Genomic DNA, 20,663 nt, shown 5'->3' on the forward strand with positions numbered 1-20,663 from the left:
TCCTTCAAGGCCAGAAGAATGAATGTTGCAATAATCGAGATAGAGGATGACAGAGTACTCGTGGCACAGGAAGACTACCTTGAACACATAACTTGGATGACAGTGCCTAACTCTTTTTTCAGAAAACGAAATGTGAGTACACGGCAAGGTTCAGAGCAGAGCTCAAGTACAGAAGCTTTTTAGCCCTGCACTGGCTCTGAGCAAAGCCAGCTGGGGTGTCTGTATCGTCCTCCTGAAGCAGAGAACTGGCCCCGGGCTGGACCCGCTTAAGAACAGACAGGCGAGTGACATTTTTCTCTAACCTCTATAGGAGATATTCAGAACCAGTAGGTTTGAAGTAGGGTCGGGGTGGAGTAACTGCGGCTCACTCTGGCTTGTATTTGGGTAGGATGCTGATGGTTACAGTGATACGGTTCAGGAACGCCATGGACAACCTGAAAGGCAGCAAAGAATTAAGAGTTTAATCATAGTGAATTACTGTCAACATCTTTAAGGCAAACCCAAAATGTTTTTTACGGAGAAGGCGGCGCGGTTAGATCGAGAGGTTGGTGGTACTGGATGTTTGCGGTAGAGGTATCCATTACGTTTTCACCGTCTTGGTAAGGGAAGAGTTCGTCGCCACTGCGATGGGTGCTTGATCCTCCCGCACAAGCACGGAAACAATCCGCACACGTTACGGTGTAAAGCCCCGTTTCTCTGCGCTGAGCCACGGCCGTGGCGCCGGTACTTCCCGCGTGCTGGCCCGTCCCGGGGGCTCCGGCTGGGCGAGCCTCCGCCGCGGGCCGCAGAGCGCCTGGCTCTCGCCAGCAGGGCGAGGAGGCAAAGCGGATCGGGGCCTGTGCCTCCGCCTCCTCCGCGCCCCGCAGCCCAGGGCAGCCTGCCCGCGGGGGCCGCCCGGCCTCGCTGCCCCGGCCCGCCCCGGCCGCGGAGCCGGGCGCCCCGCCGGGGGAGCCGCGGCCTCCCCCCCCAGGCCCCGCCCCGGCGGCGCTGGCGTAGCCGCTGACGCCGCGCCCCGCCCCGCCCAGGGGACAGGCCGGCTAGCGGCGGGCGAGGGGCGCCGTTAGCTGCCGGGCCTGCCCCGCGGCGGCCGCCCGCTCCGCTGGGCCATGCGGTAGCGGGCTGCGGCGGGCCCGGGCTCTCGGCGGCCATGGAGCAGCTCCCGGGAGGCCGGCGGCCCCGGCTGGTTTCCTCGCTGGGGCTGGGGCAGCGCTCCTGGGAGGTCACCTTAGACGAGGAGCGGGGGCGGCTGGCCTGGCGCGACCCGCGCCCGCCGCGCCGCGGCGGCGGTGAGTGGAGCGGAGCGGCGGGCCGGGGCGGGCCGTGGCGGGGGGCCGGCCGGCCGGCCGGCCGGCCGCTAGCGCACCTGCCGCGGCCGCCCGAGGGGCCGCCTCCCCTCAGCGGCGGGGGAAGGGCCTTCGCGACGTCCCCGGCGGCGTGGGGCAGCGCGGCTTCGGGCACGGACGCCGGCGGGGACGGCCTGCGGCCGGCCCTGCCCCCGCCGGGGCGCTGCCGGAGCCCGTCTCACGGCGGCGGCGTGCGGTTGTTGTCGGCTCGGAGCCCGTTGGGCGTTCAGAGCGCCGTGTTTCCTGGACTCGGGCGCCTTTTCGCCCGGCGAAGGAAGGGCGGCAGTCGGCGGCAGCCGGCGCCCGCAGCAGCCGGCGCCTGTGGGGTTCAGAGTCCGACGGCGGAAGAGGGAGGGCGGCTTAATCGCTCGCGGGCCCGGGCCGGGCGGCGCGGGAGCGGGGGAGCCGAAGCGGTGGCAGGACTGTCGCCGGCAGAGAGCCGGCTGCGCTCAGCGCGTCCGCCGGTTAATCGCCTTATGCGCTTCGGCACAAAGCTGAGGGCTGCTCGCGCGGAGCCGCAGGCACGGCGCCCGAGTGCGGCGAGTTCTCCGCTTTGCGGAGACGGCAGCTTAAGCATCTGTTCAGAGCGTGCGCCTGGTAACAAAGGAGGGAAACCTGTCCCTGCGGCTGGATGAGAGCGCAGATTTGTGTAGCTGAACCCCATTGTTTCTTGGCGCTGTGAGCGCGTAGCAGTCTGCGTGGCTTGTAACCTTGTATTCAAAGTAATCACAGCAGGACGTGATAGACTCACAGTACTTTGAAAGCAACTTTTTTATTTTTAGTTACATGACTTAGTTGTGGTTAAAAACACTTTCATACTGAGGCAGTGTTTCAGGCAATTACTATTTTTTTTTCAAATGATTTTTTTTAAAGCTTTTTGCTTTCTTAAGGGCTTCATGGAAATTTCCGAAGAAAGTTTAACTTTTGCGAGTTACTGTTTTGGAAATCTTTAATGTAGGCTAATAGTTTGTAATGGGGTAACAAAGCTGTTTATAGTTCCCCTTTTGTGCAATTAGAATAGTACCGACTTATAAAACTGCAAGTGGAAGAGGTTACTGATGAAGATACCTGACAAAATTTCAGGATAATTTCTGCAAAAGTCTGCACATACAGTATATCAAGCTGTCTACTACACTTTAGGTGGGATTTTATCAGTGTTTTTGACCTTGGGGTTTTTTATATAGTAATTATTCCCATTATTAATATAGCCCTATCAGCATGGTGTGTGAACATCTGAAAATGTGTAATGTCCTTTTCACAGCAGCTGCTGTAGAGTGGAAAACTGCTGTCATCCTCATTTTAGAGGTTGGAAGAACTGAGACAGAGAGAAACTAATAATAGAAAGGTTAATAGAAGTTTATCTGAGACAGGTTTGAATATAGATGTCTCCAGTCCCAGGCAAGTTCCCGAACTTACATAGTTAAATAGTTCTTCCCTTCTTACCGTGTACCTTTCTTAAATATTTTCCTGATTTTATCATAATATCTTATTGGCCTGAGGCTTTTTGAAGAAAGGTGAGGGAAAAGGGAGAGGGAGAACTCAAAAAGAATTGTAAGAATTTGATGTCGTAGTCTACATAACTGAGAATTGGTCATGTTTTAAATACATCTCTTCTTAGTCACAGTAACGTAAGAACGGAGTTTGTTATCCTTCCTCTGCTATTGTGTGAATACGACTTGACATAATCTAGTTTTTATCAGCAGTACTGCTGAAAATGTATTTGAAAATTCCTCAACTTAATTCAGATGTGCAGCTAAATGAACTTAAGACTTTGGAGACAGATTAGTTCTTTAATTCTGCTGAGCTTAATATATTGGTGTGAAAAATAAGCTGTATACTTTTCAAAATGAAATAAAATGAGTCTAAAGAAAGGTATCTGGACCTTAAATTTAAAATACAAAGTTTCACAGCCTTTTGGGACAGTTGCTGCCACTGGGTAAAGTAGCCCCTGCTTTGGAGAAAATTTTGTTGAATTGTGTAAAATCCTTCTAAAAATGCCTTTGTAAAGTTACCAGCTGACTGATTTGTAGGCCAGAGCAAGTTCAATGGGAGCTCCATTCTACTGTGTGATGACTTACTTGAGACCATGCAAGAGTGCCACAAAATCACACTAGCTCTCTTACTAGCACTCTGAAGTTCACAACTGCTTACAGTTTTAAGTTTTTCCAACTTTGTAAGTTGTAATTTTTCCCGATTTACTCCTGGTGGGCCAAAAAGAGTATGAACCTGTCCTGAAGCCTGTTCCAAAGTAGATGTCAGAATGCTGAGAATGATGGAAGGAGAGTGAGACATAGTAGACCAGGCTCTTTTTGAGGCAGTTTCTGAAGTGGTACACAGTTGGAGATTCCTTTGGAGGCAAGGCTGGTTACTGAGTGTGGTTGCTGTTCTGTAGCATAGCTATTTACAAGATTTTGAAAAAATACGGTGTGGAATCAGAAGAGAAAAGGGAGGGTGGGAGAAGAAAAATGCCTAAGTGTTCTGGAGGCACAGGTGTAATTTATGTAGAGAGCAATGCAATTGATGATGTACCTCCTCTTAACAGCCTGATTAATTCATGTGTTTCCTGCACTTGTGCTTTAATACCATCACAGTTTTATATTATTGCTGCCCTGTTTTTCTTTAAGCTCTTTTAAGACCTGGGATGGGTCAATGTGTTCTCTACAATTATTTTGGAAATATGAGCAGTGTACATGACAGTATATAAATAAACTTTATAACATGGAAGATGGTTAGTTAGAAGCATGTAATTTCAGAGGAGTTGCTTGACCAAGATTGGTATCTTTCTACAATTTAGCCTTTGACTACATGACTACTGTGCATTAAGCCTAAATACAGACTTAATTATGCAGTATAAAAGTGCTATATTTTTTGTTTAATAGGTAGTTACTACAGCAAAACAGTTGTCTTTAAACTGAAAAAACTTAGTGAAGGCTACTTATTTTCTGAGTATTTATTACTGTCTTGGATTTAGCTACATAAGTAAAAATGGTTTGGTATATATTTTGTCAAGGTTTTCAGACTTTGAAAGGTAGGGAACTAGAGCTATAGTTAGGTGTATTGTAGAAATGTTGAAATATCTACCGCTCCCTGTTGAATCCAAATTCAGGAACAGATGGGCAACAACAGAGACTTTGTCCTACTGTCTAGGAAAATATAGTTTTACAGAATATGGGGAGATTCTTGTGTTTTCTCATGTTTGTACAATGATATTAATATATATATATTTTTAAAACCATTCTGTCAAAATGCATTTTGTGAAGAAAGAAGTATTAATTCAGGAGAATTATTTTTAATGCTATCATTGAGAAGATACCAACAATAAAATAAAATGTTTGTTCAAGTTATGGTATGTTTTCAAAACCTTAAATTCTAAATACTGTTTACTTTCCTTTCCTACTGTTAGACCTTGTTTAACAGCATCATATTTTCAAGTTCTGTCCTCAGTGTAATGAGGTTCCCATTTCCTATTCTTTGGTTGGTTAGACTTGTTTGAACTTAGAGGGAAAAGTTTTACCTGAAATTTTTCATATGTTTCTCTGTTACTTTTAGCTATGCACCTTTTTTCCTAGGTGTGCCTTCATCTTCAAATGTTCTGAAGAATGTTATTTTTCAACCTTGAAACGTTTCTCCATGAGATTTAGTTGTTAATCATAAGTAGCGTATGCAAAGCTGGGCAGATCAATTGTTTTAATATATCCTCATGTTGATGGCACAATCAGGTTTTTCTCAGGTAACACACGATAACACTTTGTGTACCAAATTTCATAGCAGGTTATATATTGTACATATGTACTTACAGGTAATTTAGAGATACTGGCTGAGATTGTATTGTGCCTGGCACTAAGGCATTACAAACGCAGAAAGATTCTCTTGTCATTTTTCTGGGTTTTTTATTTGTAAAGTATGAGCATGAAGGGGATGATCAAACTAGGCACCAAATTGTATGCCTTCACTTACTGTGTGCACTTTCTTTCAACCCTTCTATTTCTTCCTTCAGAATTCTTCTCCTTCAGTGTGTCTTTTCCAGCTTTCCCCTCAAAACAACCACTTGAGGAAGCCTCAGTACTAGTGTTCACAAGACTGATGCCATTCTCAAGTTGTGGATTCTAAAGAATGGTCAGTTTGATAAACACAGTACCAAGACAGCAGAGGTGGGCCTGCTTGGAAACAAGGTCTGTCCAGCACCTGTAATGTGTTGGCATATCCTTAGTCAAGGTCATTTTTCATCAGTTGTTACCAACTGGCAATGGGCACGTGTAGAAATCTGAACCGTGTTTTTCTCTAGGCAGTTTCCACTTCCAGCATCCACATTGAACCAGTAGGATGTGGGGAATAATAGCTCTAGAAGGCATTGCTTCTTTGGAATGTGTCATCTTGGAAGATACATTATTCAAATATAGATGCATGCTACAGTAAATAATACATGTTTTTCAGCATACAGCTCTTCGGTGTTTGGGTTTTTTCCCTTAAGGTGAAGGAAGTGCATCTTATTTCTTGCTTTATCATTGAAATATTCATAGTCGAGTTGAAAAGATTTAATTTGGAAATGAAAAAAATCAATGGGAAAACATTCAGTAGTACGATTTAAATATGCAAATTGATCCAAGTTCAAATTGCTGTGATTTGATTCAAATTCAGATACGTGATGTGAAGTAGCAACTGTGTGTCTGATCATAGTAGGAACAGAACTATTGTCTATTGGTTTACAAAGTACTTGAAGATCTATTTAAATAAATAAATAATAAAAAAGCCGATTTCCCTATACATGGTTGTATATTGTTAGATCATGGCCTTCAGATGTTTCTGTGACTCTTCCACAGTTTTGAATTAAATCATTTAGTCATGATACCTTTTTTTCTTACCCTTCCCCCAGGATGTGAATTGCCTGTAATTCTGCTCTATATCCCTATCCATCATCTTCTCTTATTCTGGTCTTTATCAGACACAGCTTTCTGTAGTGCATGATCAATATAATGCAGTGTCCCTTCTGATGGAGAACGTTCATGTTTTCTTGCTCTTAGGTGAAGGCAAAGCTTAAACTTAGGGCAAGATAACTTACTATTCATGTGGTCTGTAACAGTAAATTAGTTTTCAAAGTGACTGAAAAAATACTTTAAATCTGCACGCCAGCTTTTTAGCTGTTACTATTTTTAAGTCACAAGAGCATACTAATAATTTAAATTAATTTTGAATACCACTGCATCTGTGGGCCTGAGCTGAATTTTAAGAATAAACCTAATGCTGTGATCAGTGACGTGTTTATGCTTTTGCACATGTCTGTGTTGCTTTGAGCTAACACATTTCTGAGGGAGGAATTTGGCCTGTAGGATACATAGCTGGCAGTGATGAATGAACATATCTTGACTGAGGTTCTGAGTGAGTTTGCTTATAAACTCAGGAAGTGTTCTGTGGGAGTGGCAGACCGCGATGATGCACCAAAAAGCCTTTCTTAACACAGAGGAACACACTTCACAGCTGCCAGCTGCATTTTTTTGCAGAGAAAGCCCACTGTTCATGTGCTTACCTTGTTTGGGGTTTTTTCACCCACTTGGTTAACGTGGGGAAAAGTAGTATGCATCTAATGCACTATTTTGCTGATTTGTCAAGAAGAGTATCTGTTAAACCTAAGAGCACTGTGACCCAGAATGAGTGATGAATGGCACAGCCAGTGTGCTGGGAAGACTGTCACCTGTCCATTGTGTGTTTTGTTTTGTTTTGGGTTTTTTTGCCATGCCCCTCCATCCAGCTGCTCTGGATGGAGAACTCATTGTCTTTAGGGTGTCATGTATGCTAGGCATTGAACAAGGTGAGACATGAAAACATAAATGTGTGAAGATCTTTGAGAGTAAGCTTAAGAAAATTGATATGTACTTCAGTATTTCTGAACTCGAAATTCAGTCTCTTGAATCTAGATGTGTATGTTGAAGAAGTCACAGTATTTTGCCTGGAATTTTGTCTAGGAACTGTTGTGTGCTACTTGGTTGAGTGTATTGTACAGAGCCAAGTGAAATTCTTTGTTTGGTATGGTCTGAGCCCATAGTTCAACTTTTTTATTAATGTTGATCTAGTAGTGCTGGTGTAAATATCGATTTTTTGTTGTTGTTAATATGGCAATAAGATTTTCCGTGTTTTGGGAGATATTCATAAAGGTGAAGGCCTTTATGGGTGAACACCTTTATGCTAAATCAGTGAAAGAAATGGCTCATGCTACTTGATAATGCTGCAAAATGCTACAAAAAATGCTTGTAAATGCTACAAAAGTAGGTGTGGGAAAGGACTATAATTAGTACATGTGTGAACCTTGTTGACCTCTCAAAAGAGGGTGGGATAGACCTACATATTTTTATGTAAAGGGTGGGGTTTGGTGATTAAATGGCAGATGAGGGCATTGTTTTTATAGGAGCAGGATTGTGCTGCTTGTATTGAAGGTCTCTATTTGATTTCTTCACATTGGAAACTTCTCCCTTCTGGGGAAAAGGGGGGAGGGTGGGACTAAGTAGTTGATTAGCTTTCTGATTAAACAGTATAACACTAAGTCAAATAGTGAGAGTCATATTTGGACTGATCGAAATTCTTGAGCTCTATTCAAACACAAATGCCACTGCTTTCAGATTTGTTTTCATAAGCTGTAGGGAATGTTCTGAATAACATGTTTGTATTTGAGACAGCTTTGCATCTTTCTGGCCCTCTGCAATTACTGTATTAGGTAGTGTGTGGTTTTGACTGCCTTAAGATTGGAGTATACTATCAGGGCAGTGGAGTTGCTTGATGCCTGTACAGTGCCAAGTAGTACTGAGGGCCACAATCGGCATAGCTGGTATTCATAGAACAGAAACTTCTCAGACTTTTATGAAACCCAAAGATTTACAGAGGGAAGGTGGGATCACTCTGTTCTTTGCTTTTGCTTTGTTCCTTTTTTTTGGTGGGGGTTTTTTGTAGGGTTTCTTAGGAGTCTGGTTTTTTTCAGATGCGTAACTCTTGTGGCTTAAGATGGAAAAATGTACGTATCTAACTAAAACATTTACTCTTTGCTTTTTTGCCGCCTCTGTGAAGAGATTTGCTGGAAAAGCAGAACTTCCAGTCATGCGACTGTCAGAGGGAGAACACATTTGAAGAATTATGAGAGATTAGCAGAAGTGATTTCAAGGTCTAGGGTTGTTAATATAAGCTGTGTAATATGTGCTAAAATATATACTCCAAAGAAATGCTTTCAGCGATGCAGATTTGGAATTTTTTTAATCTATTTGCTATCTGTACAGTTGGACAGCTTTATTATATAGAAAATGCCTAATAAAAGAATGACCTCTGTAGCCACTCCTAGCGTACATGCTAATAAGTATCCAGTATGTAGAACTATTTCCCAAAATGTTCATTAGAGTATTGTAATTTAAATTTTGATCTGAATGTAGTTTGTCAGTTTTGGAGCATATCTGTGAGCAACAACAAAATGAGTTACTGCTTAAGTGCAATCTTTATAAATGCAACAAGCCATCTTTCATATTCTGACATATGGATAGGTGGCATAGCCAGTAGAAAAATGAAAACTAAAAGCAGTTCTGGGAAGAAAGCTTAAAGAACATGCTCCCTTCCCTTAATTTATTGTTCCATCTCTGTTCTGTATTTTTTTTTTTCCCTTGGATAAATGGATAGGTGTATAATCATATTGAGATCCCATAGCAGATCTTTTCTCTGAATGTTAGAAAGGCCAACTAACTGTTACTATCCAATATTAAATACTTGATATCATCATAAATGTGTATATGTATGGTGTCTATATCTGTGTACAAGTAAAGTGTTTTTAGTGAGTTCATTTCTGCTCTTGGATCTTTATAAAGACATTCTGTGACTGCTACATTTCCCCATTGTGCTTTAAATATAGTAAATGCATTTATTATAAGCTGAAATTTGTTTCCTAAGTAGTTAAAACATTCAAATACAGCCAGATTCCTAAAAGACCTCACTATAAAGTTTGGAGGCTACATTTCTTTGGAATCAAGCTAAAAACCTCTGGGAAGATAAAATCCCTAAAGGAAGATAAATCAAGTCAAATACTAAAACACCTCTAAAGGAAAAAAAAAACTTGTGTGTATAGTCCATGACACATCAATAGACTTGACAACAGGTAACAACTCTGTTGGCTGAAACAAATAAATAGGACAGGAAAAAATAAAATAAAACTGAACTAGTGGCAAATGAATTGTAGTCTACACTGTGAAGAGCTCAGGAAAATTTTTTGCTTATTTTGCATTCCTTGCCACCACCATGGTACTTCTGCAAAATAGTGAGGAAGATGAAATGTAAGGTAAAACCCAGTAACAACAGTTTTAGTGTTTGTATTTTATGTGTTTAATATCTCTTTATATGTCTCTCTCTCTCTCTCTGAGAGAAACAAGTATATTACACTTCTTATTATATGAGATTATGTAATCTTATGTAATTAAATGTTTTGTATGTGTGTTTATATACACAGAGCACTTGCTTGTACATAAATAGAAAGCATGCCTTTTCAATTCCACTTTTTTTTTTTTTGAGATAAGGTGAAAGCAGAGAAATTTTGAAATCAGTAATGAAGATGAGACAAAATCCTCAATTTGATGCAAGTTAAGAAGACTGAGAAGGTGTTGAGGGACTATAAGAGACAAAAAGAGTGAGGGTGGAGGAAATTCCTTTATAGTGTAGGAGCAAGAGGCCTTTAGTTCTGAAAAACAATTGTTTTGAAGTTGTTGCAAGGGAAGTACCTTTAGCAGTACATAAACATAACATCTAGAATTTGCTTCTTAGGAGATCCTGAAGTTTAAAAGCTTAGAGGGATTTCAAGTCTTAAGAATTCATATGAATGCCCTTCTTTTGTAAGCCTACTACTTACCTGAGAATAATAAATAGCTTCTGTAGTCTCTGCACTAAATTTAGTTGCACATTCTTTGAAATAGCTTGTGCTATTCACTGTCAAATATCTGGACTAGATGTCATTGAAGGGGCAATTTCATTACTCTGAATGTTCCTGGATTTTGGCTTCATGCAAAAATGTTTTTATACTCAGAATACCTAATTTTTTGAGAAATTGTAGACATTTAAAATATTATTTGGGGTAGTTCATAGGTGGTTATGGATTATGTGCATTGACTAAAGGTAAAAGCAAATTGAAAATATTCAGCAGATTTCTACTTATGCTCTTGGTTGTGCTTATTGAGCAGCTACACTAATTGTATGTCTATGTCATATTATGTGTAGAAATAATCATTCCAGTGCTGTTGTAAGATATTAATGTGTAAGATCTTGTGTTCATACAGAAAACTGTTTTGTACCAACCTCTGAGATCATTGCTGTAGAAGAAACTGAATTTAACAAGAAACAGCGTAATATTGGCAAATGGCAAAAAATGGCAAAGCCACATGCTTTCACAGGTAAGGCAAATACAGTGTCAGGATGCTCCCGCTAATTACTTTGTTGGAGGTACTTTAGGACAGACTCAAAAGGAATCTTCAGAATTTTTTTTTACCAGAAATGATGCGTTGAAAAAACCAAGCCCCACCCCCCGCCCCTGCCCCAAAAAAACACCAAACAAAAAACCCACAAAACCAAACAGACCAACCCCTGCCAAAAATCTGCCAGTTTACATTTAAAGATTCTTATTTTGGAATCACAGAATGGTTTGGGTTGGAAAGGACCTTAAGGTCATCTAGTTCCAGCCCCCCTGCCATGGGCAGGGACACCTTCCACTGGACCAGGTTGCTCCAACCTGGCCTTGAACACTTCCAGGGATGGGGCATCCACAGCCTCTCTGGGCAACCTGTGCCAGCGCCTCACCACCCACACGGTAAAGAACTTCTTCCTTACATCTAACCTAAATCCACCCTCTTTCAGTTTAAAACTGTTACCCTTTCTCCTATCACTACATGCCCTTGTAAAAAGTCCCTCTCCAGCTTTCTTGTAGGCCCCCCCTTAGGTACTGGAAGGCTGTAAGGTCTCCAGAGCCTTCTCTTCTCCAGGCTGAACAACCCCAACTCTCTCAGCCTGTCCTCATAGGAGAGGTGCTCCAGCCCCCGATCATCTTTGTGGCCCTCCTCTGGACTCACTCCAACAGGTGCATGTCCTTGGAACACAAAACTGTACCTTTAAGAACACATGCTGTGTTTAGTTATTTAATGAAGGAAGTCCTAACTAATGTCTTATGTTTCTGCTGCTGAATGACTCTGCAGCAGGACACTTGCTTTCTACTACTTGACAGAAAATTGAGAGGCTGGAAAAATGAGACATAAATGTTTGGGATTTTTAAAATCATCCCTAACCATCAGATTGCAACAGTATGCATGTAAAGGTTCTTTGTATTATTGACTGTATTCTTAAAACAAAGTGCTAGAAATAAATTTCTGTTTGTTTTGGGGAAAGAGTGGTGAATTCTGTGCTGCAAAGCTGGGGCAAATGTGATTGCTCCCATGCCAAAACTTTATATTGCAGAGTACTTTCCTCACATTTAGTCATTCGGTAACAATGATTGGTGATACTTTAGATGGAAAAGTAAGGGTGCTTCCTGTCTCACCAGCCTAGTTCTTAATGCACAAGAAAACTCTAAATCTTTTTTCTCAAATTTCAGCTTTACAAAATTAAATTCACCCTGTTGGTTACATGGGAGCTGATGTGAGAGTTTGGCTTATCCTCTTAAGCTTATGGCATTTTCTATTATTTAGATGTTGCAGACTTCCATATGTATAAAATAATATATAAGCTCAGTGAACTTTTGTATGTCTATAATCAGTTTATGGAAAATGAATTGTATTTGGTTTAAAAAGAAGTTTATGTTTCGGTATCTGCTATAAGGTAATTGCCTAGAGCAAGTGTTTTCTTTTGTGTTTTTGTTTTGACTTTTTACAAATGTCCTATTCACACTCTGAATGCTTCTGTCATTTGCAGAAATGTGTAGTGGGGGTTAATTACCACTTTTTTCCAAAGGCAGATATTTTGGAGATCTCTCCGAACTGCATTTGTCATTTCACAGAACTGTCTCATTGTGGCTCTTCTTTTCTTTTCTTCTTTTTCTTCTTTTTTTTTTTTCTTTTTAATTTAAATAGTTTATTACGTGAAGAAAGCTCGAAATCACCGCTGGCGGTGCAGTGATGTGACGTTTTGGTGTGTTGATGAGCACTTGTGTAATCAGTGGATACAGGCGCTGAAAGAATTACTTGAAATGCAGAGTAAGTTTGACTGAACTACTAACATTTGCAGTATCATTTTACAGGCCTGTGTATCAGTTAATACTATTTTGATATATCTGCTTTTATGAACTCTTAAGTGCAGCTTATGCTTAAAAGCTGAGGGAGCTGAGAGTTGAAGTGTCTCATTCTTCTTATCACTAGTTTTGTCTCACATACTCGCTAAATTTTAGTGAGTGTTTTACTCTAATCAGTCAGGACTATAGGTGTCTTATAATTTTGCCCAGATGTAAATTATTTTCATAAAATAGGGACACTAATTAGAAGCTTAGCAGAGGCATTAAATGACTGTAGCTTTGGAAAACGTAAAGGGCAGATGTAAGCTCAGAGATTTGAGGTCCTCTAGAGATCTGAGAACAAGAACTGTAGCAATTGTAAGATTTATGGGTGGCTTTTTGTGTGTCTGTCTCGCCTTTCCAGTCTCTCTCATCAACAATGTGCCTTATGTAGTAAGAGTTCCCATTAATCATTTTTGGGACTCTTGGACATCTACTTCTTGGAAGGCTAAAAGTAGTTTTGCAGGAGTTTTTCTTGAGATACCTTGATAGATGTCAGGGAGTGGCAGGAGCAGAGCAACTCTATGACAAAAGGGAGGTCAAGGATGACCATAACACAAGGCAGTGCCCTCACTGATGAGGGTGCAGTCCCACTGTATCTGAGCAGGGTGGGCAGAGCAGGGATGGGGATAGCAGGTCCCATGTACAGCCCAGATGAGGCAAAGTAATCAGGTCCATCCAGGGAGGCCAGACAGGAGCAGCAGGAGCTGGAGCTGGAGGCAGGACTGGAGATGAACTATCTACGGCCAAGGTCTGAGGTCCATCTGAGACAGCACCAGAAAAGGGACTGGGTGCAAGTATACCAGCGATGTGACTTAAGCAAGTACTTAAGGCTCACAGAATAAAAATGGAGATTTAACAAAACATGTTCTTCTGAACAGCAGGCATTGGAAGCATGCATCTTACTAATGTTTTTGTTTTGTATACGTTACACGAAATATCTGGCTTCCAATAAAATATTTCAAAAAATGGGGTTTGTGCACCCATTCAGTACCCTTGTGACAGATGTGGCCTGTGCAATCATCTCTGAGTGCAGGTGTTCATTCTATTGGTAACAAACTATGTCAGAAGAGGTAACAGGTTCTCAGAGAGCGTGAATGGCACTTTAGGTGTGTGGCAGCTTTAAACCATTCAAACAGTTAGCTTGGGTGGATTTATTATGCAAGTGTGCTGATCTAATAACTCTGTTTATTCTTTCCTTTTAAAATAATAATTTAGAATGCCATCTGAGGAAGTGCAAATGTTACAACAGGTCTTTGTGTTCTATACAAAAAAGGAAGGCTTTCTAGGTGCAGCAAGCATTAGTGTTTTGTGTATCTGTTAGTACAGAGGTATAGTAATTGTTTTCATTGCCACCACCAATGTAAATCCATAACTGTTTGAATAAACTTGACGTAGTAATATCAATGGTGTTTTCTGGGGGGAAGAGGTTACACTATAGGGCAAGCACTTGCTGTGCAGCATGTAGTTTTGTGAGGTATTCTTATTGTGTCTTTATCTCAGAAAGGAAATGCATTTTAACTATGTTACCATAGCAAGAACGGTATTTAAATAAATTAATGTAAAAGTATTTCTATGTATGCTTCACTCACAAGTGCCTTTCCTATTGCTGCCCTTGGTTTGTCTTTTGTCTTGTATGCCTGTGATACTAATGTAATTTAGTGGGAACGTACTGCAAGAATAATATGCATAAGAATGTGAGACATGGAGTCAGATGAAATGACGCTGAATTTCACCTGCTGTCTTACTACTGATTTGTTCAATACTGTCAGTATCCTCAGTATAATAAAGAGGATAGATGAAGCAGGTTTTTATAGCTCTTTGATAAAGAGTTATAGAGTTATAAGAGTTAATAAAGAGTTAGAAAAGGCTTGTATGCTGTGTTCACTTTGATGTTTACAGGTTTATTTTTGTTGAATTTTTGTTTTGTGTACAAAAGCAGTATACTGTAATATTTTTCCTTACTGCAGAGTCTAGACCAAAGCAGTTGCTTGTGTATATTAATCCATATGGAGGAAGGCGACAAGGGAAGAGGATTTATGAACAGAAAGTTGCTCCACTCTTCAGTCTGGCTTCTATCTCCACTGATGTTGTTAGTAAGTAATGAATGTTTTAATTTCTTAATAAACACAATATGAACTCTTTCAAACATCTATGAGTACCTTAAGTTCTTTCTTACCTTTTCTTAATAAGGAAATGAAATGAAGTGGTAGAGAGGGAATGTTTTCTAAATAAAGCATAGGTAGCCAGATAGATGGTGACCTTACATCAATTTTCTGCTTACTAAACTAAAACCTCTGGTACTTTTGAGCTCTTGGAGCTCTTCATTTATAAGGTACTGCCTTTCTTCTCTTTTTCAGTTTTACTCTTAAAACCAGTTGTTCATTTGCAAAATTTTTTAGTGAAATATTTTTCCATATATGCTGCGGTGCATGTCTCCTTCAATTTTTCCCTTGGCATAAAATCTTTTGAAACACACTTTATGGGCAGGCTGTTTTATGGTCACATTGGTAACAGAATCATGGTTATTAATGAATTAATAATAACATTTTTACAATTGTATGTTATATACCATTTTATAATAGTATTTTTATAATAGTAATTTTTAATGTGTTTATTTCTTTATAGTAACTGAACATGCTAACCATGCTAAGGACAATTTATTTGAAGTTAATATTAATAAATATGATGGGTAAGTAACTTCACTTGCCTTTTTTTTTTTTTTTTCTCTCCCCAAGCTGATACATTGTGTAATCTGTCTCTTCTTGTCTCTACAATAGTAGCCTTCATTGCCAATATGTTTATTGCAACAGCTGAAAGTTCAGGGGCATATTCCTTTCCATAGGAGATCCACATTTAGGAGTATCAAAGGAAAACTAAACTGTTTCAGTAAACCTCTTCAACACACAATGTATTCAAGTGTAGTATAACAATGTTTGCATGAGATTTGTGTTCAAAAGATGAATGTACGGTTAATTCTGCTTGTCCGGAAGTTGAGCATTCTGTGATAGCTCGAAAGCTACCTTGAAGTCTTTTGTGGTATAGGTGATCTTGACTTATACATGAGTCCAAAACACTGCATCGGTAGTATTCAGCCTGTGTGTAAAAACCACAAACTGTTTAGAAACGTTTCAGATAGCTCCTCTTGCTATGTAGGATTGTTCAAATAATGGCTACATCATCTGGCTTTATTTTTTTGTTCTGTTGTGGAATTACTGTTTCAAAAGATGACCTAACTGAATGGTGAAATTGCTATTCCATTGTTAAATCTGCTGTAGAAGCAGAGAATTTTAATAAATAAGCTAGTCATTCCAGTTTCCGGTTCATGTCATGAAACAAGTTACGTGACTGGAAAATCATGAAAATGTATGCAGAACCTATGCAGATAAACTCTCATAACTACAGTATTTTAAAATAGTATCTTGTGCTTGTTGACAGGTACATTTGAACTGGTAAGTTGCAAAAATAAAACACCTTCTATCTTTTCAGAATACTTTTGCTAGGAGAGCAGCTCTATGTGCATTGTATAAATCGCGTGAGGGCGTGATGTTGACAAATTGTGGTAGTAAGAAACTACATTCACAGGTTGAGTTCCTAGACTTCACCTGCTTTAAAATGAGTTGACTTTAAGCCATTTTGACTATACTGGGATTTTTCTTAATTATGCAGAATTGCAAGGAAGGGAAACCGGCATTTTAGAAAAACCTAGTTAGTTAAGATTTTTCCTTTTATTTGACTTAAGTGATTTGAAATAGATAATACTGATGGTTGGTGAAATTGTAATACAGAACAGAAAAGGGAAGCAAGTGAGCCCATGTCCAGTCCTAGCAAACTGGTTTTTATAACAAGTGACAGTGACCAATTGTAGTGGTACCTGAAGTGGTTTTGACAAATTCAAACAGTCTCTTATTGAAGAATTTTTTTTTTCTGTGGTGGGGTTTTTCAGTTTTCTCTCTCTAACATGACTGAGCTAAAAAATAAGCTAGAGAACTGCATCTTTTTAGAATCTCATGATTCTTCTATTCCCAGGCCAGTCCTTAGTGGCAGGTTAGCTTGGGAACTGCAACCTGTCTTTCCAAGCCTGATTTTTGTCCATCACATACCAGTCTGTTTCTGTGGTGAACAGTGATGTTAGGAAGGAGTTCTTGTATTAATACTACTTCTTAAATAACAGATCATGTGCTTATATGGAAGATTTTAACAATGGTTGCACCACATAAATGCATGTGTTTCTTCAAGTTTGATTGACTCTTCTCACATACAGGAAAAGCTTCTTTGGATTCCTACAACTAATTGTTCTTCACCTGTCCTCTTGGATGGGTTCTGATAAATGGCTTTCCCTTCATTCAGTGATGAGCTTCTTCATTTAATCTCCAGATTCCCTATTTGGCAAAGCCATGCCTGTAATTTTGGAACTAGATACAGGATTCTTAATGATAACCACTTCACTGCTTTCCAAGTGTATTTACTTACGACAGCTTATTTAAACTTCTTGTCTGTGTTGCCTGTTTGTTCTTCCCACTTTCCCTTACAAGAATTTCTTATGGTGAGTCTACTTATCTAGTAGCTCAGTGTCAGAACAGCTTCTCTTTAAAGACAGTTACTTAAAATATTCATTCAGTTACAATGTAGCAGGTTTTTGTACATCACTGTGCAGAACAACTAGAGCATGCTGTAATACTGTGCAGGTAATGACCATGTTTTGAATAAATCTGACATGTATGAATTGCTGTGCTTCCTTACCCATATGCCTGTTGCACAAGCCTTTGTAAAACTGCTTCAGGTTGGTTTTTTTCCTAGTTCTTGAATTAGTTCACAGAATGGTTGAAATTTAAAAGAACTATGGTCCCTTCTAAACATTTGTCTTGTGGACTTGGTTTTCCTGAAGTCCTTTAGCATATGTAGTTTACCGTTATCATCTGTCTAAAAAGTGAAATGCTAGTCCATTAGAAAAATAAACCCCAAAAGTAAGAATTGCTCTAAGATCTCCCTTACAGTAGTTCTTCACTAGGGGCCTTCACACAGGTGATTCGCACACATCTGTGACTTGCACATTGGTCATGTGACGTTTGCAATGAATTTGGTCATGCTTATACTGTGTATGTGAACTTCTTTATCTGTCATTATTTACCCTTGATAGGTATAGACATTCATATTACTCATCTCTGAGCCTGGATATAGTATTGTTATAAAAAGACTACTCAGACAACATTGGCCTTGAACTGACATGGAAATTTTTGTCCACTTAACCTCTTAGAGTCTGCAGAGAAAGATGAGATGGGCTACAGTAGAGGAATAATGTAGTTAAGCTGTAAGAGAAATTAATTATAAAAATGAAAAACAAACATCCTTTTCTCCCTTCTCTCCCAGTCTTTAGGGTCTTGACTTACTTAGAGTTGGACAGCGTATATTTTTAAGACTGTCCTCTCCATTCATGAAAATTTGACTGGGTTTTTTCAAGCTTTCCTTCTGCTGACAATACAATAAGTAAATTTAAATCATCAGTACTTAAAATTTAAATAAACTAACTTGTCCTTTGAAATAAGTGCTCATTCTGCAATACTTGTTGCTGACTATGTGGAAGAGTAAGTATTAGTTTATACATTGGAAATGATTGCTGTAGATAACAGTAAACATTCCTAAATATGTATGCTGGGGACTATGTGCATAACTTTGGATTCGTCATGTGTTCCTTTAAAGTGTATTTGAATTAGTTTTTCAGTTAAAGAATGTTTTTTAGAGTTCAGGGTGTGCATTTGATTGTTGTGCATGAAATGTATACTACTGTAAAATAGTCTTTTACTTCCTAGTATTGCTTGGCTGTGGACTCTCTGCTGAGCTTTAACATATTGAGGATCTGTGTAGCTGCTGCACCAGCTCTGACCTGAATTAAGTTTGCAAAACAAAGTTTTGCATCTGGTAACATTTAGAACTGTTTCGTTATGAATGGTTATGTAGATATACATGACTTATGTCTGTTTGATGGGCTCTCAGCATGTTCAAAAGAGCATGCAAGCATGCACTTTTCTGTTTTTTGACTTTCATATAATGTATATCCCTGTTAAATCAATAGTGTAAAATATACTTCTGCCTGAAGCCACAAATATTAACTTACTTTTCCCTTTTTAGTAAAGGTACCCTAGTTCCATTTTGTTTACTTGGAAAGCTGTATGTACAGTCCTGTTCATTGTTTTCCTTGTATAGTGAATTTCCACTGATATTTGTCTGTCTGCGCACAGCAATAGAGGATAAAGATTTTTTTTTTAGGTTGCATTCCAACATTTTTTTTCGAACATTACAGATATGTCTAGGTGTATTTGCAGTTGTGTAGCTTGAATTTTTTTTCCTGCTTTTTGTTAATTGCCAAGTTGACTGTGGCCTACCATATTCTGTAAAAATGGAGGAGGAGAATAGAACAACTATTTTTGATGTGCCCAGTGCATGCCCTAAGTAGAACACTTGCCGTGTTGTTTATTGACTGTTAGTGTGCATTCTAATTTGTGTTTCCTGGCAGTGTTGTTTGTGTTGGTGGGGACGGCATGTTCAGTGAAGTGATGCATGGTCTCATTGGAAGAATGCAGAAGGACTCTGGCATAGACCAAAATAATCCCAAAGCACCGTTAGTCCAGTGCAATATAAGGATTGGCATAATTCCTGCTGGTAAGAAAGGGTTAACTTTCAGTTTACTTTATTCATTCTTGAAATTTCTTCTTATTCATAACTTCTTGAATTTAGGCCTAAGTGCAATATATGAGCAATGACATTCTGTAGAGACACCTAGCTAAAGCTGTTTGTATCCCAGTATAATTATTGATCACATGCACTTTTATTTGGAAGGGTACTTTGTAAAGGAAATCAAATCTTAATGTGCAACTTTAGAATTTAATTACTTTTTTTTTGTGGCTTATTGTGTGTTAATACAAGATAAGATGTTGACAGTAATACCTTTGCCCATCTGAACACATTAATGAGTGAAATTTACTGAACAGAGACTTACCTGATAAATATTTTTGCACTTCCAAATGCTCCACAAATTTAGTTAGAATTGTAATGAGAGGCTCCCACTGGTCTGGCAAACTCCAAATAAAAGCTGAGCTTTCTTCTCCCGCCACCCCCCCCCCACACACACTTGTCAGCACAGAAAGCATAAGGCAAATACTGGTGAGGAGCAGTCTTCAGGTTCCAGACCAAGTTGCAGTTTCTACCCCTTTTTCGAGGTGCTATACCTTCCCAGTTCTCAGTGTCAGCCACCTTTTCAGGCAATCCTGACTACTGTCATTGAGAGGCATTTGAGAGAATTCACGCTTGGAATTCAGGTTTTTGGTGATAAACTTACTTTTTTTTTTTGTTGACCATAGGCACTCTTTGGGTCTAGTGTCCCAGGTGTTACCTCACCCTGCCCAATTGATCCCCAAGATTTCTTCAAAAGTGGACTTACAAGATGACTTTCTCTTCCAGGACTGGATTCAGTGTTGCAACACTTTAATAGCATCTGCAATTTCAAGGACTCTGTGGAAAGACAAATGGACAGTTCAGTGTCTTTTCTATGCTGTTCTTTTTTTCTTGCCAGATGCTTGAGATTTGAATTAAAGAAGTGGGATATGAAATAAACATTATGAGCTTCTGACTAGAACTAAGACACAGACTTTATGAGAAAATTTAGCACAGGTTGTAAAAATACATCAAGTGATATATTTGTAACCTCAGACTTTAGGTGACTAATTTTATACTCGTTATATCTTTGTGAAGAATGTATCCAACACCAAATGGTCTGAATTGTTGGTTGGATGAAGCTTAACCCTTTCTGCCTGCAGTACAATAAGGGTTAGATATCTGAAAGTTGCAATGTGAATATCCCCTTATGGTTTTTCATTCTCCTTGTTACCTAGCACATTAAGGGTGCTGTATAACAGAATTACTATTTATAAGTATATTCTGATTTTATTTGTTAAAGCTTTGTATTAAAGTCAGTTTGTATAATAAACTTAACAAGAATAGGATTTGAATTGCTCTACCCTTCATTTCCCTTATTTGGGCAAATTTTGTGGACTAAA

General features: G+C 39.6%; 1 protein-coding gene across 4 annotated transcripts in view; it reads left to right on the forward strand.

The window, feature by feature from the left end:
* Positions 1-1,004: 1,004 nt before the first annotated feature.
* The window catches only part of CERK (ceramide kinase), a 44,034-nt gene continuing 24,375 nt past the window's right edge, over positions 1,005-20,663 (forward strand). For 2 of the 4 annotated variants that reach the window (XM_052789439.1, XM_052789440.1), the window contains exons 1-6: positions 1,005-1,286; positions 10,634-10,747; positions 12,413-12,535; positions 14,580-14,705; positions 15,238-15,301; positions 19,124-19,269. In XM_052789439.1, coding sequence (XP_052645399.1) covers positions 1,148-1,286; positions 10,634-10,747; positions 12,413-12,535; positions 14,580-14,705; positions 15,238-15,301; positions 19,124-19,269 — 712 coding nt within the window. In that variant the 5' untranslated portion in view covers positions 1,005-1,147. Of the gene's footprint in view, positions 1,287-2,351; positions 2,484-4,691; positions 5,495-10,633; positions 10,748-12,412; positions 12,536-14,579; positions 14,706-15,237; positions 15,302-19,123; positions 19,270-20,663 lie in introns of those variants that run through there. The other 2 variants (XM_052789442.1, XM_052789441.1) reach the window with 2 other exon arrangements.

This window comes from Harpia harpyja, chromosome 6 (assembly GCF_026419915.1).
Source record: "Harpia harpyja isolate bHarHar1 chromosome 6, bHarHar1 primary haplotype, whole genome shotgun sequence".
Classification (NCBI taxonomy): Eukaryota; Metazoa; Chordata; class Aves; order Accipitriformes; family Accipitridae; genus Harpia; species Harpia harpyja.